This window comes from Podarcis filfolensis (assembly GCF_964270895.1).
Source record: "Podarcis filfolensis genome assembly, chromosome: Z".
NCBI classification, from domain to species: Eukaryota; Metazoa; Chordata; class Lepidosauria; order Squamata; family Lacertidae; genus Podarcis; species Podarcis filfolensis.
Window position 1 is genome coordinate 18,797,369 of NC_139617.1, and position 24,514 is coordinate 18,821,882.

The 24,514-nt window shown below is 44.2% G+C and overlaps 1 protein-coding gene across 9 annotated transcripts in view; it reads left to right on the forward strand.

Annotated features, from left to right (window-relative positions):
• The window catches only part of F8 (coagulation factor VIII), a 76,710-nt gene that overhangs the window by 38,368 nt on the left and 13,828 nt on the right, over nucleotides 1-24,514 (forward strand). For 5 of the 9 annotated variants that reach the window (XM_083595787.1, XM_083595786.1, XM_083595789.1 and 2 more), the window contains 13 exons: nucleotides 301-571; nucleotides 1,361-1,535; nucleotides 3,121-3,214; nucleotides 5,349-5,560; nucleotides 7,091-7,241; nucleotides 7,936-8,145; nucleotides 9,662-12,368; nucleotides 13,287-13,452; nucleotides 14,812-15,024; nucleotides 16,931-17,159; nucleotides 18,085-18,267; nucleotides 21,628-21,744; nucleotides 22,510-22,696. In XM_083595787.1, coding sequence (XP_083451913.1) covers nucleotides 301-571; nucleotides 1,361-1,535; nucleotides 3,121-3,214; nucleotides 5,349-5,560; nucleotides 7,091-7,241; nucleotides 7,936-8,145; nucleotides 9,662-12,368; nucleotides 13,287-13,452; nucleotides 14,812-15,024; nucleotides 16,931-17,159; nucleotides 18,085-18,267; nucleotides 21,628-21,744; nucleotides 22,510-22,655 — 4,874 coding nt within the window. In that variant the 3' untranslated portion in view covers nucleotides 22,656-22,696. Of the gene's footprint in view, nucleotides 1-300; nucleotides 572-1,360; nucleotides 1,536-3,120; nucleotides 3,215-5,348; nucleotides 5,561-7,090; nucleotides 7,242-7,935; nucleotides 8,146-9,661; nucleotides 12,369-13,286; nucleotides 13,453-14,811; nucleotides 15,025-16,930; nucleotides 17,160-18,084; nucleotides 18,268-21,627; nucleotides 21,745-22,509; nucleotides 22,697-24,514 lie in introns of those variants that run through there. The other 4 variants (XR_014543675.1, XR_014543676.1, XR_014543677.1 and 1 more) reach the window with 2 other exon arrangements.

A 24,514-nucleotide genomic window follows, 5' to 3' on the forward strand; every position in this document is an offset into this window, starting at 1 on the left:
GACCCTCAATATGTTGGTGAGCTACAACCCTCACCAGCCGCAGCCAGAACGGCCAGTATCCAAGGATGATAGGAGTTGCAGCTCACCAACATACTAAGGATCAAAGATTCCGAGAACAACAGCATTATTTGTGCAGGGAATGTTGTCTGTAGAGGAGGAGTCAGACGTCAACAGATTTCCCACCTGAAATGTGAAGGGGTGCAGGCCAGACACAGGTTGACCACCTTAGTGAGCTCTAAGCCCAAGGAAGACAAAGTAGGCACATAGGAGATAACACCTATTTCTGACCTTTACTTCCAGCTGGCATGGAAATCTTAGTTACGGTAGAAGTCTGTCCAAACCTACCCATGAAGAAGATGAGGGTGGCGGAAGGGGACTACGTGGATGAAGAGGACTACTTGGAATACAGTGAGGCCGATATGGAAAGCACAGTGATCCAAATGGGTGATTCTCCACCCAGGATTACAGGCCGTTCCCGTGCCAAGAGGCAGCCTATGACCTGGAAACATTATATAGCAGCAGAAGAGGTTGTTTGGGACTATGCTTCAGATAACTCCACTTACTTATCCAGGTAACAGGGTCAGCTGTGTTTCTGTAAGCATAGGGTTTAAGTTTATGGCAGGCTGCAGCAGAATCTGGCACAGTAATATTATCATTATCGTTGTTGTTGTTCAGTTTCTATCCCTCCCTCCCTGCCTCCCTCCTTCCTGATGGAGCCAAAGGCGGCAATACTAAAAATACATTTTAAAAAGCATTCTAAAAATACTTTGAAACATTCTCAAAACAACTGATCTTTCAGTGTTGAAATACCAGGGTAGACAGATTGTTTTAGAATTCCACCTGTAGGTCACCAGGGAGGGCATTCCACAATCTGGGAGCCACCACTGAGAAGGTTCTGTTCATAGGTCAGTGCCAACCAGACAGCCCCCAGTGGTGGTGGTGGTAGTAGTAGTTATTTAATTTAGGAATTGCCTTTCACATATATGTCTTAAGGCAATTTACAGTCATATCATAAAAGCAGCTGTAGTTTTCTAAGCAGTACAAAACAAACACCCAAGACAGGAAATGTAGTCACAGAGAAGTTGATGGTTGGATAGTGGGTCAAGCTAGGCAAGACAATTTGTGTTCCCGCTCAACAACTTGCTACTCAGCCTACATTGACAGGTATCCCACAATGATGACCGCTGACAGTGACACTGCCAATACTCCAGAACCTCTTCCCTGAAGTCTGTGATGAGATGAATACTTATCTGGCTAGGTGCATGTCTCAGGTGCCTGAGATGTGATGGCCAAAGCATGATAGCCCTCTCCAGATCTAACATCAGCTCATCCCAGAACGTTTCTCCCTTCTCTTCTGCAGTGCTTACGCCAAACAGTTTCTGGAACATGGTCCCCAGAGGATTGGCTCCAAGTATAAGAAAGTTGTGTTTGTGGAGTACGAGGATGCGAATTTCAAGAGGCGGAAGGCATCGAAACCAGACCACATGGGGATTCTAGGGCCGGTCCTTAAAGGAGAAACTGGTGATGAGTTTATGGTAAGAGATGAGAAAGGTCAGAGCTACCCCTTTGTGATCATCAGTATACCACCCCACGCTCTTTGTCTCTTTTTCTCTCACCCCCTCTTCTTTCTCAGTCATTCACCCACACACACATCCACACCCTTCTCCTGCCCCCATACCATCCTAAGTCCTAACTATGACTTAGGTGATTGTCAGTGAGTTGCAGCAAGTCTTAAGCTCACACACTTTCCTTCTGTTTTCCTCCTCCTTTATCTGTGAGGGGAGTGAAAGTTTTTACTTTTCCTTTAGACCAAACCACAGTTTCATGTTACAATTCTGTTATTCTGTGTAAGAACTATGTAAGAACTTTTAGAAATTTAAAAATGTCTAGGGCAGAAATGGGAGACCCTGTGGTGTGGTCTAAAGGAAAATTAAGGTTTGTGTGAGTAACCTTGTGTAAGTAACTTTGGCTAACAAACCACAGTTCCCTGAGTTCACATGTGATGTGGAACTGTGGCTTGTTTTCTAATGCGGAAACAACAGCTTTCACTCTCCTCCTCTTAATATGAAGCAAGGAGATGAGTAGGAATACACAAGCCTGAGGCTTGCTGCAGTTTCTTCACAATCACCTAAACCAAGTTTTAAATGATCATCTGAATGAACTCATATGGTCTAGACTCTAAAGCATTATTTTAAAACAGTGCTGCTGAAGACAATTCTATCCCGAGGAACTATTTATATATCTATTCTGTCTTGGGAAACTGTTTGAGGGTTGTAGCTCAGTATTCTTTTCCCTTCTTGAATCTTTTGCTAATTTGTAAATTGTAACTGCCCTATTTGTTTTGTATTTCTACTAATCATGTTCTCAACCTGAGATTGAGGTAGGTAGCAGTGTTGGTCTGATGCAGTCGAAATAAATAAAAAACTTTTTAAAAATTGTCCAGTAGCACCTTAGAGACCAACTAAGTTTGTTCTGGGTATAAGCTTTCGTGTGCATGCACACTTCTTCAGATACACTGAAAGAGAAGTCACCAGACCCTTATATATAGTGGGATGGTGGGGTGCTGTTTTTCTCAGATCGGTGGCACAGCAATGGGCACACGCATGGCCCCACAGTATGCCAACATCTTCATGGCAGATTTGGAGCAATGCTTCCTAAACTCCTACCCTTTCAAACCTCTCTTGTACCTGCTATACATTGACGATATTTGAACCAATCTATGCAAGAAATACATTTTCTGGACACTACTATAAAAATACAGGATGGGCACATAGACACGAAAGCTTATACCCAGAACAAATGTAGTTGGTCTCAACCTGAAATGTAACCTAGGATTCTCAGGGAAGAGTCAGGGCTCGTTGACACAACCATTTCAGCAGTCTGTGGTAGTTTTCACAGAAATTGGCAGAGGCTGAATTGATTTGTGTCAAAGACTTCCAGTGCTATCTGCCAAGCTCATCGGTCTGGATGTAGAGCAAAACATTTGGGGTGGTTCTTTTCTCCCAGCTTGCCAGTCTTCTAAACAGTGTACAGGCTCTGATAAAATATATTGTTACACCTGACATTTGGGCTCCAGCAGGGCTACAAATCCTGGTTAAAATGTGAAAACTGTCATTTCAGATTATGTTCAAGAATCTAGCCAGCCGGCCGTACAACATTTACCCCCATGGCATCACCAGTGTCACTTCCTTTTACCCCATGAGAAGCAGCAAAAGTAAGACTCATTCAGCAGATGGGAGTAGATTCCTTAGAGTGGGAGGGGTGCATGCATATTGTCTTTTTTCCCTTTTTAATCAAACTATTGTGGAAAGTACTGTACCATACAGCACCAGGAAAAACCGAAATAATTTGCTCTCTATGAGCATACACACATTAAAATAACCATGCATATATTTGCATATTTGTCAATTATTTATCCTGCTTCAGCTAATCATGGGGGTGGGGAGCAGTCTTGAACAATTCATGCAAGTTGCTTTTCAATTGAGAGATCACCAGGTGTTTCCTCATCAGCTTTCAAGCTCTACTTTGTATTCCACTTAAGGACTAGACATGTCTTTGAAAAACAAGATTGGCAGGGTGCTCACTTTGGTACAAAATCCTAACTTTGGTACATGTGTAGCATCATAGAATATGCACCACCTTGCTTTTAGAAATCTGCCTGCTGCTGCTTACCATTGTCTGCTGTTAGTCATGCTCCAGTCTTAGCAGGACTTTTCCACTGTATTTTACCTTCCAATGCCCCACTTTTTGTTTCCTTTCCTTTTTCCTTTTGCTAGGCTGCCATGTGGCTTTCTAAAGGCTACTGCTTGCCCTCTTCTGCAAGAGACTGAAGTGTACCAATCTGGTTTGCGTGTCATGGTAAGCCAAACTGTAGCTTACCAGGACCATGCAAATGTGCTGGCGCTCCAGTCCTTTTAGGTCAGTGGACATGGCAGCTTAGAGTGTCATCTGAACTTGAGATTGTGGCTAAGCTGTCTCCTTCTTAAACACGAGCTATAGCCAAGAACAAATCTTAACTACAGTGGTACAATGGTACCTCGCAAGACGAATGCCTCGCAAGACGAAAAACGCGCAAGACGAAAGAGTTTTCCGTTTTTTGAGTCATTCCGCAAGACGAATTTCCCTATGGGCTTGCTTCGCAAGACGAAACGTCTTGTGAGTTCTTGCGAGTTTGTTTCCTTTTTCTTAAAGCCGCTAAGCCGTTAATAGCCGCTAAGCCGCTAATAGCCGTGCTTTGCAAGACGAAAAAACCGCAAAACGAAGAGACTCATGGAACAGATTAATTTCGTCTTGTGAGGCACCACTGTACCTCGGGTTACAGATGCTTCAGGTTACAGACTCTGCTAACCCAGAAATAGTACCTCGGGTTAAGAACTTTGCTTCAGGATAAGAACAGAAATCGTGCTGCAGCAGCATGGCGGCAGTGGGAAGCCCCATTAACTAAAGTGGTACCTCAGGTTAAGAACAGTTTCAGGTTAAGAACAGACCTCCATAACGAATTAAGTTCTTGACCCGAGGTACCACTGTAAAGGTCCTATTTAAAGAAGAGTAGGGATATCAGAGGATTTTATCAGCAGCAAAAATGGGAGCAGAAATTGCTAGTGCTTGCTATTTGTCCCTTTTCCAGAATGGATCAGTATTCACTTTTCAGTCCGCAAATAATACATCATTGATTATGTTCTCATTTGCCTTGTACAGGCAATCCTCCTTTTGCATGGGGGTTCCGTTCTGGTCCCCCATGCCTGTCAGCGGAGTGTGTTTTGGGGCTACTTTCAGGTTTGGCATGTATGTGTGATCGCCCATCATTCAGACACACCTAAACCGGGAATTGCCTCTATTTCCTTTGCATTGAAATGAATGGGGTAGAACACGTAATGATAACATAATTTTTGTGACTTGCGCAATTAATTACATGAATTTTGTATGTAATTTTGCCACAACAGACAGCAAAACAAATAATGTCATTTTTGGTGGAAGATGAACTTCAGTGGAATAGAAACAGTGCTGTATGCATATATGAGAGGAAATTGCTTTTGCAAAGCATTAGGTAAAATTGCAGGCAAAAATGTGTAGGCCAGGAGAAAGTAGTACTAAAACGCTGATGGATTTGTGTGAGGACATTAGGAAAACAATCCTGCAAATTGACGTGGAACTGTAGAGTAGACTGAACAATGAGAAACTGGGAGGAATTGAAATTGACAGGTGCATACATGGTAGTAAGCCCCATTGAATCACTTCTGAGCTGACCACAGTTAGGATTGCCCTGTACATCTTTAGCCAGTTTTTGATTTTTAAAAGCTGGTGGCAAATACAGTAACACAATGGTCTTACGGTTTGTTTCCTCCCAGATCACGTTATGAAGCTCTTGCCCATTCGACCTAACCAGGTGTTCACCTACAGGTGGAAGATAATGCCTGAGGATGGCCCAACCAACTCAGATCCCCGCTGCCTGACTCACTACTATTACAGCTCTATCAAGCCTGCTCGGGATTTAGCCTCTGGGCTAATTGGACCACTGCTGATCTGCTTCAAAGAGACCATGGATCGGAGAGGGAATCAGGTTGGTCCTTGTATCTTAGGAGAAAGCTTCACAAAATAGCATGAGGGCAACTTCATGTTATGTGTAAGTGTGTGTATTACAGCCCAAATGTGTTAGCTATGAGTAAAGAAGTTGTGTGTGTGTGTGTGTGTGTGTGTGTGTGTATGTGTGTGTGTGTAACTCTTTCCATGCTCACTTCTTTCCCCCTAAAATTCCCCCCTCCCTTCACCTATCTTCCCAAGGGAGTTTTAGCCATGTGCTTGAGAGAGTAAGAGCATGTGAAACCCAATAAGGGGTAGCTACAGTGATCTGGTTTGGATTCAGTGCAAACTATGCTTAGTGTGAATGTGCAAACTTGCAGGTTCCCAGAGCAAAGACTAAGACTACAGCAGCACACCTCTTCCAGTCCTGTTATTGCTATTTGGGGCTAAGATATTTCTTGGCATGGCTTAGCATATTGCCTGAACTTGGAACTCATGGTTTGCAAGACAAACCACAAGCTGAAACTAAAGTTTGTTCTTGGTTTACTGGTCATGGTTTTCCTGGGGGAGGCAAACCACAAGCCTAGGTTCATATGTAATGCTAAACCAAAGCCTGACTTTGGTTAGCATAGCAGCAGCAGGACTGGGGAGAATCACTCTGTGGCTGTGATATCCCATCTGGGAAGCTCCACAGTGTTCATGCAAAGCCACAATTTGACTTAGCATTGCAGCTGACGATGCCAGTGGGGGAAGGAGATGGTCCTCATCTACTCAGAGACTTTCAACCAGACACTGCCAAGCCCAAACTGGCTTTGCTTCTGGGATGTTGCTGCTGCCTTATGTGTCTATTAGACCATGCAAAGGTACTTTACAGGCAGCCATGGGTGACCAGCCCTCTGAATTGTAACCAAAAAAAGCAAGAGGTCAATGAAGACTTTACAAAATAGCAGAATAATGAGTTCTGTAAGACGAACCCTGGCTAACAACCTGGCGCTTATGTCATGGAGTAGCTGCATAATTTTCAAATTAATAATGTACTAACTTGGCTAACACCCTAGTGCTTATGTCATGGAGTAGCTGAATAATTTTCAAATTAATAATGTAATAATCTAACATGGAATGTTACCAGGGCATGGATAACTGTGGCAAGGCTCTGCATGGTTGTCCACTTGTTATTGGGTGTTTGAACTGGATGATCTCCAGATCTCTTCCCAATTCATTTTTTTTTAAATGGCAACCCAGGCCATGCTTAGTAGCATCAGCTTACTGTTAGATATACTAGAGGTGACAAGTTGACATGGGAACCAAACAGTTGGCTGATTGCTGTAATTACTGATACTCCAGCTTAACTCTGAGGTGTTTGCAGAGAAGTGATTTAAAGGTCTGCATGGGGAGCAGTTCAGAGTTGGGCACCCAAAGGCACACATTCTAGCAAGAAACCTAGAACCGGATAACAAAGAAGCAAGGTGGAAACAATATTCCCCTCCTGCCATCTCATCTCCATATCCAAAAACCTTGAGCAGTGATGCTTGTTGTCTCCCCTCAACCCTTTCATTTGTGGTTCTTCCAGATGATGTCAGATGAAGCAAGATTTGTGCTGTTTTCTGTCTTCGATGAAAACCTCAGCTGGTACTTGGAGGAGAATATCAACCAATCCTGTTCTGATGCAGTCAATGTCAACCCCCAGGATCCTGAGTTCTATGCTTCCAACGTTATGCACAGTGAGTAGCCCCAGAAGAAAAGCTGTGGGGGGTGGGGGAGGAAAGGGGGGGGGAAGGGTGCATCCCTATCCCAGAAAAGCTACACACACACACACACACACACACACACACAGCCACATACAAGCTTAAGCGTGCTGTGAGAGATCTATTTACATCATCTAAATTTCATTCAGTACAGGCCCTTTCAGAAGTCCTTTTATTGTGCATTAATAATAATTTGAGCTCATGATACTATTTGCAGCAGCCATACACAATCCCGCTTTCAGTACCTGTCTGTGCCTTTAGAAGTTTTGGGGTGCTCATACTACTTCAGTTATAATCAGTGCATATCCTGTAACTTTCTGCATTACTTTTTATTCAGCAAATGTTCTGTGTTGTTCTTTTTGTCCACTTTTGTGGCACATGGGCCCCTCCAAACAGCAGTAATTCATTGGGGAAGTTTTGCAGATCTAATAAAGCAGGAAAAAAATCACCACTAATGCACTATTGTTGTGTTGCAGGGAGGCACTGAGCACTCTTACTCCACCCATGTGCTTTCCAAAACCTAGCAGCTACTTTTAAAATAGTCTTTAGGGATTCCAGGACTCTATTATTTTAATCCTCATCTGTTTGTTTTTGAAACTCTTTTTTTGGCCTCAGTCCACCCTGTGACCTGGATGTCCATGGCATTTCCCCCATCTCACTTCTCTTACAGGTATAAATGGCTATGTTTTTGATAATCTGCACTTCAAGATTTGCCAAAACAAAGTTGTGTATTGGTACATCCTCAGTGTAGGTTCCCAGACTGAGTTTCTGTCCGTCTTCTTCTCCGGGAATACTTTTCAGCACAACACAGTCTTTGAAGAGACCCTCACGCTCTTTCCCCTCTCTGGAGAGACTGTCTTCATGTCCATGGAGAAACCAGGTGAGTTAGATGTGCTACTTAAGGTAAAGGTAAAGGGACGCCTGACAGTTAAGTCCAGTCGCGAACGACTCTGGGGTTGCGGTGCTCATCTCGCTTTGCTGGCTGAGGGAGCCATTTGTCTGCAGACAGTTTTTCTGGGTCATGTGGCCAGCATGACTAAGCCTGGCGAAACCAGAGCAGCACACTGAAACACTGTTTATCTTCCCGCTGGAAGTATTTGTTTACTTGCACTTTGATGTGCTTTCAAACTGCTAGGTTGGCAGGAGCTGGGACTGAGCAACGGGAGCTCACCACGTCGTGGGGATTCAAACTGCCGACCTTCCGATCGGCAAGCCCTAGGCTCAGTGGTTTAGACCACAGCGCCACCCGCATCCTGTGCTACTTAAGACAATATGCCAAATCTGATCCCTTCCTAAGCACCGGAAGTCATTTGACATGAAAAAGTGACTCAGCTTCTCTAACTTTTAACATTATTTAATTTCTGTCCTACTTTGTTTTCCTTGAAAGAAGAGTTAAAGTGAGGATGACTAAGGAGGATGGACTCATTTAAAGAGGCTTAGGAGTTCCTTCTCTTGATCTATTGCAGGCGTAGCTAACATTGTACCCTCCAGACATTGTTAGACTACATCTCACATCGTCCCCTGACCAGTGCATTTTTAAAGGGGTACTCAGAGGTGCGCACTACTCCTGACCAATGGCCATACTGGCTGACAGAAGCATCCTGTCCTATTTCACCACCAGTTCTGCTGCCAGAACATCCTGGCTCTTGCCAAACGTGACAAGAGCTGGGGTATTCCACAAAGCATTGTCACTCAGCTTCTCTGCTGAGTGGCCAAGCAACAATATAGCATGCAGGAATGCCCTGGCTCTAGCCAAATTTGGAGGGAGCCAGAGCACTGCTCAAAGCATTGCTGCTCAGCTTCTCCACCCCAGGGAGCAGGGGAGCCAAGCAGTAATGTGGCATATAGGAACACCCCAGTTCTCACCAAACTTGGCAGCAGCTAGGGCATTCCATAAATCATTGCCACTCAAGCTTCTCCACCTGTGGGCGCTGAAACACCTCCCTCTGGCCACTTCTGCTGGAAGTGATGAGGTGGGTTGAGCACTGCCTATTACACTTTTGCCACCTGAGGTGGGCGCTTCACCCTGCCTCATGGGTGGGCCGGCTCTGTGTGGCTGGAGCTGATGGAAGTCAGACTCCATCTGCAGGGCACTGGGTATGTTACCTATTATCCATTGTCTCACGCATACAGTAGGATAGTGGGGTCTGCTCTGTCCCTTCCCAGGCTGCCTCTGTTCTCAGTAAAAGAGGTCTACACATTGTCTGTTGGGACCTGGTAACCCAGCAGTCAGCCTCCTGGAATTCATCAACACATTTTGAATTTTGAGAGAGAGTGTTATTGGTCCTACCCCTTCTGGTTCTTGTACCCCTAACCGAGCAGAAAGAGAGAAAGCCCCTGTGCTTTATTGCCAATACTGATCTCATTTTTTCCTTCAATCCTTTTACCTGAGACAGGCACATGGATATTGGGATGCTTGAACCCAGACTTCAGGAGGCAAGGAATGAGAGCCACGTTCACTGTTTCCAAATGCCCCAATGAAATGGAATATGATTACTCTTATGAATTAATACCAGAAGGTGAACTAAATGAAGCCAATGTCTTGCAACCAAGAGGCTTCCCCAGGAAAAACAGGCCTGTCCAGCCTTGCCTAAAGAAGCATGGAGATGCAGAAAATGAAATGCAGAAGACCAACCAGCATTTGGCTCCTTGTCGTGAAACCAATAAGCTTTTTAAATTAAACAAGAAAAAGAATCCTACTGACTTGCCGTTGCCTCCTGGAGAGTCCTTATATCAAGATAACATTTCTTTACCTTCTTCCCAAGATGACCTTGTTAAGCCCACTGATGCCTTTCCAGCAGAAGAAGAACCATCAACTATACTCAAGCAAAGTTTCCAACAGCATTCTTTCACAGGAAACTCTTCTCTCTCATGGAAAGAGTCTCATTTTAATAAGAGTGTGTTAGAAACTGCAACCAGTCTGAGTAACGAGACTCTTCCCTTTGGGACATTCAGCCCACTTGAAGGAGCTGGGATGGTCCGAGAGAAATCAGATAAACAGGAGGCAGTGGAGATCATGAAGCCTCATTCAGCCCCTCCATCGGAAAAGGTGGAGGCAATTCCTGAAGACCCTGTTACCAGCATTCAGTCAAAGGGGTTGCAGGATGGGATGGGCCTTGCAGAAAGACTGACCTTGAATGTGAAAAGACTCCCTCTTAAAACTGACAGTAATTTAACACAACAAAATGAAGTATATCCAGATTACAGATTTTCTGAAAGAGCTTCGCTTGAAGATGTAAACACAGTTAACACAGTTGAAGGGCATAACGCTGTATTATTGATGCCAGATACAACGTTGAATGAGAAAGTAGGACTTCAAATATCTACTGCAACTATAGGAAGTCAAGGCCCTTTTACATCTGTAAGTGAAGACTTCCTTCATGGCAAAAATAGTGCACATACAGCCTCTCATGACAAAGTACATGAGCCAACGTCTCCAGCAAAGCGTTTTCAGGGGCATGAGACAGAGATGGTTGACACAGCTACTAGACGCCCAGATAATTTGAATGAACATGCTTCTTTATTTGCACAGAATGGTGAGCAAGTGGCTCCAAACAGATTGACTAGCAACCCAAATATTCTAGAGAACTCTGACTATACTAATGACATTCTGGAGAGTAATGATAGATTCTCTACACATCCATTTCACACTAGTCAAAGACCAGACAGCTCAGCACTCCAAGAAGGTTTCCAAGAAACTAGCCAAAATAAGGATTTTGGGGGGAAAGAGAATAAAGCTTTGCTCATTGTTGATGCCACCGCAAACAGAATCTGGAACCCAAATTCCCATGGATTGCTGGGTAGTTTGTTGCTTCCTAAAACAAGTTTATCAGAAAAAGAGGATGCTTTTCATCAAGGGGAGTCACCTCCATCACAGCTAGTTGACCTGGGAAATGACACAAATTCTAAAGAGTTTGTAAGAAAGGGGGAGATAAAGCTACAACCAGAACCAGAAATTCAGAGCCATGAAAAGTCATCAGATGGGATGAGGTTGCAGCCCTGTCATCTGGGTCCTCATGGATGTGGTGGTCACTTGGAAAAGAGGTCTCTGAAATCACACCAGGCCACGTTGGAAGAAAGACATGCTGTACCAGCAAGGGAAATGAAGAGTTCTGGAAAAGCTGAAGAAAGAGCTCAGGCTTTGCTCAATGGTAACTTCTTCAAGTTAAACAATAAGGCCAAGGCTTCTATAATAAAGGCACCTTTGGCAGATGGGGCTACAAGAAACCAACAAGCAACCACACTTGGCAAGACAACTGCTTCATCTTCTCCGTTCACCTCAGTCCAGTCCAGTCCAGCCCCGCACTCCCTGAACTTTCCTGATTCCCAACAGACTTGGAGAGGAGCCAGTTTGTCTCACGAAGTAGAGGATGTAGGGGGTGCAGCTGACACCATTTCTGGTTATCCCAGAACTCTTGGGCACAGTAGTATGGAAGCCAAACCTGGACTGGCCCCCACCATCTTTGCAGGAGGACAAATAAAAGGTGCTGGCTCTGTTCTCCATAAGACCGCCAGGCAGACAAATGAGGCTGGACTTCCTGCAATTCCAGAGGTTCCTGTTATGTCTCACAGTGATCCAGAAATAAAAAGGGAGAAGACTGAAAATTCTGAAAGATGGGCCTCAGCAGAAAACGATCTGGACTCTCAAGGTCACCTAGCTGTCAATCTTCCCTTTCAAGAGCAGCTGTGGGAGGAAGCAGATAGACAAAAGGAAATCCATAGCGAAGGAGGGGATGTTCGTTCCATAAGTGGCAATATTCAAAAATTTGAAAGGAGGAAAAGAGTAGAAGAAATTGGAGCCCCAGTGCATGGATTCAGCAAAGGTGAGAGTAGGACCTCAGGAGCCAAGGTCCATATGGAGGTCTCCATGGCACCGATCGACCTCAAAGGATCTATGGTGACAAACTCCTCAAAGACACTGAATCGAGCATCTGACTATGATGATTACAGCAATTCTGAGGACAAGCAAGAATTTGATATATATGGGGAAGATGACCAGGATCCACGTACTTTCACTGGCAGAGTCCGACAGTACTTCATTGCTGCAGTGGAGGTGATGTGGGATTATGGGAGCCATACATCTTCACCATATCTAAGAGACAAGTAAGTTCTGCCCAGCTTTTGGGGACTGTGGGGCTAGAAATTCAGAAGCCGCAATGCTCTCTAGAGCAGCCATTTCCCATGTTGGGTCCCAGGATTGTGCTGACCTTAGAATAAGTTCCCATCATCCCCAGCCAGCATGTTCCAGTGGTTGGAGATGGTGGGAGATGTAGTCCAATGACATCTGGAGTCCCAAGGCTGAGGAAGGCTGATCTAGACCAGTGAGCTTATATGAGATGCTCCTGAGATTTTACCTCCAAACATTTACCTCCAAAGATCAGAGGTGATGTGAGGAGGAAGAGGGAAAGGCTTTTGGCTGATGCTGTATTGAAACTTTCTGAAATGGTGATGTAGTTTCCTCATAATCATCCTTGTACTGCTTTAAAAGCATTTAATTAAAAAAAAGTTGAATATTACATTTGCATCCCACCCTTCCACCAAGCAGCACAGGGCAGCATACATAGCGCCTCCCCAACTTGTTAATTTTCACAACCGCTTTGTAAGGTTGGTTAAGCTGAGAGATGGTGATGACCCAAGATTGCATCCTGAGCCTTACAGCGGATTAAAGACCTGAACTGGGACCTACTGTATGTATAAATATTCTCTCAGTGTTTCTTAGAGCTGCACAGTGCATGGGCACATATGTGAAATGGTGACCTGTCTGTTGGATTTTGGGACAGCAGAAAGTTGCAACCATGATATGTGCCTTAAAAAACACACAAGAGGAGCTGACTCGTAGTGACTAGATAAAGGTCTACTTAAGAAATATTAGGTGACAGGGTGGATAAATGTTGAAGAACACCCTTTCTCTGCCCTAGATGGTGCTGGATTGCAAGGCAGTTACATATAGAAATGCTAGTCTGCAGCTGCTTCCAAAAAAAAGTCTGTACTTGACCACACCAGCCTCTTATGTTTTCACAGGGATCTGAAGAACAGCTGGAAGAAGCCATCCAGGCAGTACAAGAAAGTAGTTTACCGAGAGTACCTGGACAGCTCTTTCACTCAGCCACAGGTCCGTGGAGAATTGGAAGAACACTTGGGCATCTTGGGACCATACATCCGAGCACAGGTTGATGATGTCGTCATGGTGAGACACTTGATGTGAAATACGGGAAGAGCTGGAGGGTGTCATCTCTCATACTTAAAGTGGGATTATAAAAACAAAAATAGTCTATCCCCCCTCTACATAATCCATTTGTTTAGGTCTGTATTTTACCTTACATATCACGTCCAGCTCATATCATTGTAAGAAAAGCCTGATGTCAGCACTTGGAATTCTTAGGCAACTGCAAGGACCCCAGCCACCTAGTAAGGGCCCAGTGCTTGCCACTTAAATTCCCTACAATGCCCTTGGCAGAACTTTGCTCTGGGGCTCTGTGAAGAATTGAAATGGCAACTAGACCCAGCCACTTGGCACTGATCAGCATCCCACTGACATACTGTCCAACATTTTCATTTCAAAAACAGGGATGCATGTCTTCCAGGATGTGCTCCACGTCAAGTCACATGACACCATGCCACAATCTTGCCCTGGAAAAAGTGCTTTTTCGAGGGTGAGAGCGCAGTACCCAAAATGGTCACCACAATCTCACTCCAAAAACCAGGATGTCCCATTTTTTTCTGAGACGCTTGGCAGTTTTGCACTGATAGAGACAAGGACACAGCCCAGGGCTCCTTCAGACCTCGAGCCAGTTTGATTGTCCATAACAGGTTAGTAGCCACACACTTTGTGTTAAGGAGTCAGGGTCAGCTCTACCCATTAGGCAAAATGAGGCAGCAGACAAAACTTTGGATGGCAGAACTGTATGTGCCACATGAACTGCCCCGTGCCACTAGGCTAGCCTACTGTCAGGTGCCCAACAGGACACTTTTTCATCTCCAGTGTCAGCTGCCAGTTAAGTTGGCTTTTGTATATTGAATGGGAGATGGGGGGAAACACATCACCTTGTCCAAAGCAGCAAAATGTCTTGGGCTGGTCATGTATAGGAAGAAGGTCTATGGATGCGGTGGGGGGCAGGGCATCATTACAGTTATCTGTGTAAGATTACTTCTTTTTTTTAAAAAAGTTATTTAATTACAATTCTTCTTGGTGAGTGATTGGGCAGATTTCTGCCTTTGTGCATTAATATATCCATATGTAAAAGGGCAAGGTACTTTTTAAAAAAGCTGACCATTTAGGGAGGGGGCCAGTAATATGCCCAACAGGGCTAGGCCCCCAGGGTTACCTTGGTAGTTTTGGCTCAGATCAGCCTTCCTCAACCTGGTGGCCTCCAGGCATTTTGGGCTACAACTCCCACCAACCCAAGCCAGCACTGGGTGTATCGTCTTCCAGCTTAAAAGGTGACCCCAATAGAGTAAAGAACAGCTTGCGTTGTCTTTGTTCTTTATCCCCCTTCCCAAAAGTTAACTCTCCTCTTTGCGCCTGTTCTTCCCTCCCTTCACCCAGGTGACTTTCAAGAATCTGGCTTCCCGCCCATATTCATTCCATTCTAACCTGCTGCCCTATGAAGGAAATGGGGAGGAAGTAGAGCAGCCCATCCAGGACTCTGTGCAGCCGGGGGAGGTCCGAGATTACTCCATCAAGGTGTTGTCACACATGGCTCCTACAGCCAATGAGTTTGACTGCAAGGCATGGGCATATTTCTCCAGTATTAGCCTGGTAAGTGGGTAATGCATGCTCTCCTGCTGTTTGTATCAGGGCATTTCATGGGCCATGACAAGAGGGCTGGCCAGACCTAACAGCGGGCACCTTGCAAAGATTAAAAAGCGAAGTCTCTTCTTGCAAGCTGATGAAACTTAATGTGCAAAACAAGCAAATTATATCTGCATACTGATGATTTGATTTGATTGTCATTTAACACAAGGCTGTCTCCAGGCAACTTAGATCAAGTTTGAAAACATACAAAATTGTTAAAAACAGCTACCATCATAAAAAAAAACTCCAACAAAATATAAGCAACCAAATTAATACATTAAAACACTAGCTTCTATGGGATGGGGTGAACTTACCAAAAACAGCATTAAACTCAGCTGGATCAAATTCCATCCAATGCGTAGTTGAAGGGGAAAGTCTTAATGCAACACCAAAGGATGTCAGTGGCTGCAACAGGCCTCACTTGGAAGAGCATTCCACAGGCAGGGGGCCACACTTGAGAAGGCTCTTCTTTTTTTTCTTGTTCCCCGAGTTCTATCAGAGGGAAGATCTGCATATGCTCTTGTCAAGAGAGGAGGTCAGTCATGGCTAAGGATGGAAAAAATAGATTCAGTTTGCATTTAAAGATGGATTTAAATGCAAATTTAAATTGCACTTTCTGAAACAATATCCAAAGTGAAACACAGCCAACTTTTCAAATTTGCACTTCTCCAAATCTTGCAATGCGGTTCCCTAGCCGCATTGTACACATTTTGTAATGTGTACAAAAATGCATACACCAGGATAAATATAAATGCATATATTAGTGAAAATAGCATGCACAACTGCATTATATCTGGGGAAATTGCTTTGCAAAAATGTGTATACAGTATTAGGCAAAAATTACAAACAAAATGTGTATTTTAGGGCAGATTTGCACTAAAATACTGATAAATATTCATGATGACATTTTATATAATATTCATCAGTATTTTAGTGCATATATTTTAGTACACACACACACACACAAACACTGATGTGGAAATGTAGAGAACTAAACTCAAGGCTGGGAAAAACAAAACCAGCAGATTTCCCCATTCCTAGTCAGGTCACAGAATGTTGCTTTTCAAGATTTCAGGCAGAAGTCCTTCCCAGGCTTACCTGGCTTGAACCTGGAATGCTATGTGTGCAAAGCATGTGTTCTCTCACTGAGCGACACCCCTTCTCCTTGGGATTCCCTTTCCATAACTGCAACTCCTCATCTTTTTAGTTAAGACATTTGAGGGAGTTTGCCACAGATGGCTCTAGGACATAATTGTCCTTGTTACTTCCATCAGCATCCCCTTGGCTTTCCATGCTCCCATTCTAAGTGACACGGGCGCAAAGGGAGGACTTTGAAAATTACATCTGATGTGAAAGTGGCCTTGCCCTGCTTCATATATAGTTAGGATTGCAGCCCATCTGGGGAAACCATTAAATGGAAGGTGCTATTGTGGCAGAGAAAGGGAAGGGAGCAGAGAAAGGGAAGGAAGAGAAGGGATGAGAGCTTCATACACGTCAGCTTTGCATAGCTATAACTGGATCTGACTTCTAAGATTTCAGTTTTTATAACAGACTTGTAAGTAGGCCCACAGAAAAGTAGCTAGCTTGCAATTCTTTCTTTTTTTTTTACACCCCCTGCATACTGGTCACAAAGGAGGGGAAGCTTTATTCTCCAGGAATCTGTCTAATCCCCATTAAAAGGTGAGGCTTCTTAGCCTCATAATCCAGGTTGACATGGCATGAACATGACTCTAAGATGGGGGTAGCCAACATGATGCCATCCAGCAATGTCTTGGAGAGCACCATATTGGTGATTTCCATATTTGCAGTGCTGCTGGGGTACAGGAACTGATACGCCTCACTTCCACCTGCCCTCAATTTTTAATTCTAGGAGAAAGACCTACACTCTGGTCTTGTTGGACCTCTGATTATCTGCCGGCCTGGAGTACTGAGCACAGCATACAGAAGGCAGCTGGCTGTCCAGGAATTCTCCTTGCTCTTCACCATCTTTGATGAGACCAAGAGCTGGTATTTCGCTGAGAACCTTGAGAGGAACTGTCTGCATCCCTGCCACATCCAGACAGATGATCCTGCCTTTAAAGCAAGCAATTCTTTCTATGGTAATAGCCTCCTTTCCACCTCTTCGTCTCTTTCCATGCTCCCAGTATAATTGGCACTGGGGCAAGGAGAGATGTGATGGAAATCCCTGCCTTCTCCCAAGTAAATCTACTCAACTCGTTGATGGAAGCTCCGCTCTGTGTCCCTCTGCTGTGTGATCTGCAGAAGGTGGCTGTATAAGATGGAGCCTTTTCAGAGGGGAACACCTAATGGCTCTTCCTGACTGTCGCTATTTTCAATCACATGCCAGTAAATTCAGATTCATAGAATTGTGTTGGCATCTGTCTGTCTAGGAAGAGAATGGAAGACTGCGCCTTTGGTGGACTGATATGGACTGATATGGGACAGACATGTTTTCTTGCAGCTGGGGCAGACAAATAATAGAATCGTAGAGTTGGAGGGACCCCCTAGGGTCATCTAGCCCAACCCGCTGCAACCATACCAGACACTATTTAGCTTTGCAAATGTCCTAGCAGCTTTATTGCTGCACCACTAGGAGGTTGTGCAATTAAAGTTGATTCAGAGCTCTTAGGGCCTGTCCATACCCCAGCTTAATGTGGATTGTGATTCCCTTGTGCACCCCTTAATTCTACCTGTCTGCGTGCTGTTTTCTTCATCTGCTGTTACCCTGCACTTTCTCCTCCCAGAATCCAGAGATTCCCTATGCAATCAATGTAACTCTCCTATTTGGATTTTCAGAACATAGGGAATTGGGCTTTTTAGTGTGGGATATATGGTATTTGCTGTTTTTGTATATACTGCTTTGTTTTGTTTTATATGAAAACAATTGACTATATAAGAATTGTTACATATGAAAACAAATGTATATATATCAGAACAATGGAAAACAACAGCATACATAAGGGTTTTGCTCTTCCTTTTCCCCATTCTGATTTTCCTTCTTCTTTTCTTCTCTCTGTTCTCCAGCTATCAATGGTTATGTCAGAGACAGTCTACCAGGACTAGTGATGGGTCAGCACCAGAGGGTGCGGTGGTATCTGTTGAATGTGGGTGGTGCCAAAGACATCCATTCTGTCCACTTCCATGGGCAAGTGTTTACCATCCGAACGGCCCAGGAGTACCGATTAGGAGTCTACAACCTCTATCCTGGTAAGCCATGAAATGGATGTCTTTATACATAACCTTCTTGCCAGCTTATATCTGCCTTTGGAATACTATGGAATATCCTCAGGGGGAAAGAGCTCAACAGCCAGTGCCTCTTTTATAGCACCAGAGGACACATAGAGCAGTAGAGAGTGTAGTGCAGCAGCTAGAATGTTGGATTGGATCTGGGAAACCAGGGTTCAAATCCCAACTGGACCATGTAGCTCACTGGATGAACCTGGCCCAGTCACTGCCTCTCAGCCTAACCTACCCCACAGGTTTGTTGTGAGGATAGAACTGAGGAGGGGTAGAACAAGGTATGCCATCTTGAGCTCCTTGTAGGAAAGGTGGGATATAAATGTAATAATGATAACAATAAACCAAGCAGAAGCCATGTACAGAATCATGCTAAATCATGCTAAATCATGCTTAGCTTACATCATGCTTAACTTAAACCAGGGCTTAGCAGAACTCAGTTCTTCAGATTCATCATTGTAGAATTTTAGGGCCGTATCCAACTTTGCTCTACCCTAAGTTGGCCCATTGAAATTAATGGACCTAGGTTAGTCATTTCCATTGACTTCAGTGGTTACTGCTCTGAGCAACAACTCTAATAAAGCCCTTAAGAGTTAGAAGGGACATTGGAGACTATTTTCTTTCAAAACACATTTAAAGATAGCCAAGAACTGTGTTGCAGCATCTGGAAATGTAGATCATATTGCTCAGTTCCTTCACTCCAAGTAAGGACTGGGAGACTTTAGACTCACCCATTTTTGACAAGTATCTAATATAATGTTATGTGGGGTGTTTTTTTGGTTGGGGGGGACGTCCAGTCTGCATGAAACCCTGGTTCCCCTTCCAAACTTAGGATCCTGTGTCTGAGGGTAGAATGTATAAGGGGAAATTTGCCAAGTCATTTCTTTTGTCAAGGTAATGGCTTTGGCTGGCTAGTTAAGCACTATCATCTGGCATAACCAAAAGTGTTGCTCTGTGCCATAGAACAAATGGATGGGCCTTTCCCTCACCCTCTTCTCTTAGCTGCTACTTAGGAATACAATAGCCAGAGTTGCGTGTGGGAGAGAGCTGGAAGCAAGCTAGAAAACATGCTTGCTGTGTGCTAGACTTTGGGGCTCTCATGGAATTTTAATTGGGATGCAATAGCTGTTGCAGTATTAATGCTGTAGAGCCCCTCCGTCCTATGCTCAGATTGCATGTGTACACACACACACACACACACACACACACACACAAAACCATATGCGCTAAAGGCATCACAATCTCTGCTGATCTTCATTCCAAGGAAACTGAACCCTGGCTAAGTACCCTGGAGTCTCTCTCACTACTTGGAGATTAGGGTGGCAGGTAACAACAGGTATAATACAGTACCATCCACTTTACACATTTGAATCTGTTGCTGGTTTTTTAACTAGGAGAATAAACATGGATAGACATAGACAATGCTGAAGCCCCAACAGCACCCATGTAAACTAGGTGGCTGCTCTCTCCAGCTTTCACACATATTTTGAACGTTCTTTATCATATCCCAGAGAGAGTCTCTCAAAGGCTAACTTGCCCACAACATGTATTGTAACTGAAGCTGACAGAATGGACTGTAGCTACATGGAAGGCTGTGTAGCTCAGTGGTAGAGCATCTTTTTTAAAAAAATAATAATCAGAAGGTCCCAGGTTCAATCCCCGGCCTCGCCAGGTACAGCTGGGAATACCGCGTGTCTGAAATTATGGAGAGTTGCTGCTAGTCAGTGCAGATAATACTGACGTTGTATAAAACAGCTTTCTGTGATCTTAACTCCAGTTCTACCGGAGTTCTACCACAAACACACAAACACACACACCCTTAGGAAACAGCAATTGTGAGTAGCCTGGGGAAAGGAGTGCTACATCCCTGCTAAATCCTCTCTTCTGCAGATTCCTTGTTCAACTGTAGAGCTCAAAATGCTGCAGATGTGCTTTTTGAACACTGGAGTGTGCAGCAAGGCTGCTTGGCAAAGTGGCAGGAGGAGAAAGGGTGGAGCACTCCCTCTTTCTCTCCCCCCTTTCTCTACTCAATATCTCTTAAGAAAAAACTGCTCCTTTTCCCTTATGGGGTATCCAAGGGTTCCCTATCGGTAGGAGAAAATAACAGAGGCCAACCAGAGTATATTGAGAAGCAAAGTGGCTAGTAAGCCTGATCTCTATTGCAATAGAAAAATACTGTTGCAACAGGGTCCGCACTCCCCACACCCAGGAGGGAGGAGAGAGAACCCTGAACAATGATGCACAAACCCTTATATAGACTTCTGAAACTGCCCAATCTGTAGCCCAAGACCACCCCCCTGAAGCATCATACATACATCACAGAAAGATGTATACAGCAGAGGAGGTGATCTACAACAGAAATCCTGTTTGCCAGGATACTTGATAATGGTCACTGATTGCATTACCTGGACAGCCTGGCCATTCTTTTTGCGATGGTTAATACTTTAGTTCCTGAATCCAGGTCACAGGCTCACCCTATTCATACACAAATCTTCTTCTTTGGCAATCACTTGTAGCCGAGTAAGATTGTCTTCCATAAACACGGTTTTATCAATGAGTCTGTAAGTAACAGTGGAGGCCAATTCTGGATCCACATGTCCTTCCACAGTGGGAACATTGGTTTCCGGGTGGGATTTGATCACGGTGTGGATTTGCCAAGCGTGCCTTCCTCTTAGCATGTTTCTCCCTTGCGTCCTGAGTTTGAGTGTTTTCAAAGCCTTTGGTAAAGGCTGTTCCCCAATTGGAGCCCTCACAGGCAAGTGTTTTCCAATTGTTGGTGCCTATACTACATTTTTTTAGATTTGCCTTGAGACAGTCTTTAAACCTCTTTTGTTGACCACCAGCATTATGCTTTCCATTTTTAAGTTCGGAAAATAACTATTCTATTCCGAACTTATACACAAATACACCTTTTAAAACAGAATTTGTAAGCAAAAAGACAATGGGAAGGCTTTCCCCATTTTCCTCCCTTACTGCAGAGGAATATTTGAGGTCACTGGGAGAGTCAAAATGGCTTCAGGATTGCTCTCCTGTACTATTTCAGACACATGGTTTATATACTTATGTATGTGTTTGCCTTGTACATCTATGAACATTTATTTTGTATTTGAGACCTTAGGATTGTTATAACACCTCTTAAAGCTGTTTGTCTTAGACAAAGAACTTGCATTTGCATGTAACATCACTTCATTCTGAAGGAACACCCTCTTCACAAGGAGAGTCTCCAATGCTCAACCTTAACTCACATGCAAAACTCTTCTTTCCTTCCTCTAGTGTTCAGCACCCAGTAGTGAATAACCAGCTGACCTTCTTTCCCCCTTCTGGTTGCAGGTGCCTTTGAGACAGTGGAAATGAGCCCATCCCACCCTGGGATTTGGCAGGTGGAATGTATGGTTGCTGAGCATGAGCAGGCTGGGATGAGTGCCTTCTTCCTAGTGTACGACCAGCGTGAGTAGCAAAGCACGACATTCATCTTCTTGGCACTTTGATTCTCTGATAGGGACAGGCTCAGATCTCAGTTTCTCTGTGTTATGTTTCTGAAAAAGACATAAAAGGAGTGACAATACATTCCTAAGATCCAGATTTTTACCACTTAGCTCTAGCTGTTGATCAACCCTCACACATCTGCAAGTTGGACTGAAAGCTACTTTCAACATAAAGCTCACATTTGTTCCTTGTGGCAATCAGACAAAGAGCAGGTCAGGATACAATTAAAAGAACATTTGTAATGGGTGAAGAGATGAAAGGGAGAATGCTGTTCTGTTGCATTTTACAGCAGGTAATGGGGAATTGGCTGTTGCTTATTGATAGAGCATCTGCTTTGCATGCAGAAGGTCTCAGTTTCAATCCCTGGTGTCTCTAGGTAGGGCTGGGACAGAACCCCTGGCTGAAACCCTGAAGAGTTGTTGCTAGACAGTGCAGACAATTTTGAATTAGATAGACCAATGTCTAAGGTTTGGTGTATAAGGTAGAGTCCTTATTGCTTCTATTGATTTAATGACACCCCAAAAACCTAGGCAGGATTGAGATCTTTGCAACTTTAGTCCTGCCTTACAAGAGCAAGCCATCAGGCATTCCAAATATTAAGCTGGAATTTGCAATACATTACATGGTCTGGCATTCCCAGGACAGCTCAAAGCCCAGAATTTAGAAAATGTTATTTATAAGTCTTTATTAAAACACCTTTATATTTTCTCAAACTTTTCATTTCAGGGTGTCAAATTCCTCTGGGCCTAGCTTCTGGCTACATCGCAGACTCACAGATCACAGCTTCAGAACACTATGGTAAGCACTTGAATCTTGGTTTATTAATTGATGGAACACTTGTTTCTGCTACAGATTCTTGCCATCCCATTTAGAAGGAATGACGCATTTACCAGAACATTACAGCTCCACAGAACTCTGAGTGTCTCATGACTCCTGACTCCTGGCTTCAGGTGCTTCCAGGCTCATCCAGGGAGGTCATCCAGACAACCTGCTTATTGTGCATTCATTGTGATTTGCTTGCACAAATATTATATGATGGCTACTCTTCTGCATGCAAAATGCCCCAGTTTCAATTTCCAGACTCTCCAAATAGGGCTGGGAGAGGCTCCTGTCTGAAACTCTGGAAAGCCAGGCAGGGCTTGTGCATACCTTAGCTTAGTGTAGATTGCGAATCCCTTTTAATTCCCCCTTCCTCCATGAGGGATGCTCCTCCAACTACTACTGTCTCACACTTTCTCCTCCCTAAATCCAGAGTTTCCCCATGCTCTGTAAATCCAGATAGGAGTGCTACATCCATTGCATAGGGAATACCCAGATTTAGGGAGGAGAAAGTGTTGGATAGCAGTAGCCGGAGAATGTCATGTGAAGGAGGGGAATTAAAGGACTCTCAACCCACATGAAGCTGAGGAATGGAGAGGCAAGTCAGTGTAGACAATGGTGAATACATGAATTAATGGCCTGACTTGGCATAAGGTAGCTTTCCATGTCCCCTGGCCCTCCACTGAGAGTGCTTCCAGACTCTCACTGTTTTCAGGTGGGAGTCAATCACATACTACCTGCAAATTCAGGTTGTGCAACTATAATTATTATGGGGTCTTGTGTGAGAAACCCGCTTCCACAATGGAGATCAGACTTTTTGTGATGAGGAAAGTGATAGGAAAACACCCTGGACAGTATGGAGGAAATGCTTGTTCTGATGCAGTGTCATCTCACCTCCCTGACAACAAATCAGAATTAATGCTTATTAAATGGCCAGCATCTCCCTGCAAAAAATATCAGAATGAATTATCGATAAACAGGTTGACTGGTAGCACCATGAGCCCTTGATATTTTTTAAGGGATTGGGGGTCCAGAGTAGCACTGGCAGCAGAGTACTCCTCCATTGCTGGTCATTCACTGACATTTCTGCTGTTCCGACCCGTCTGCAGTAGCACAAGCAGTGGTTCCTCCAAAGATGGGTGTGGGACCCAGAGATGTAGAAGATCTGTGTGGTGGCAGCAGCTCTAGCTACCTCGCCCACTGCTTCCCTGCAGAGCTGGGTGACTTCAAACAAATGTTTATTTTTTAAAAAGGAGACCAGTGTCAGCCGTAGAGAGCCCCTCCTCCTCCTGGCTTTGGTAACTGACCTGCCCATGCTGGCTTGTGGCACAAGGCCTAGATGGGCTCAGTCCTCAGAGACAAAACAGAGACATGCAGACTCCTGTTTACTTATGCATCTATGTGCACTCTTGAAGTGCCATGTTTTCCATGTGGAAGTTGCTGTTATTTGTGTCTTATGTGTCACTTTAGCTTTCAACTCATTCTTATTGTGTCCATGGAAATGTTACTTTCATCTGAGTATTCAGCAAATGAGTAGTGTGTTTTTTTAAAAAAAAAAGTTTGGGAAAGACACCCAGAGACCAGAGGGATGGAGGATGACATGTCCAGTGGACAAGATGAAGCTTTTCAGGCACCATTTGCCCTATACATTTAAAGCAATATCACCCTACTTTAAGGAGTAATGGCTTCCCCCAAAGAATCCTCGGAACTTTCTGTGAGGGGAATAGGGGTCTCTCAGCACCCTTAACAAGCTGCACTTCCCAAGATTCTTTGGGGGAAGCCATGGCTGTTCAAAGTGGTATAATAAATGCTTTAATTGTATAGTTCAGATGGGCCTCAGTCATTGGCATGCAACCTCTGGCCTCCTGGCCTAATTTGGTTCACGAAACCATTTCAGCCAAACCATGCTGAA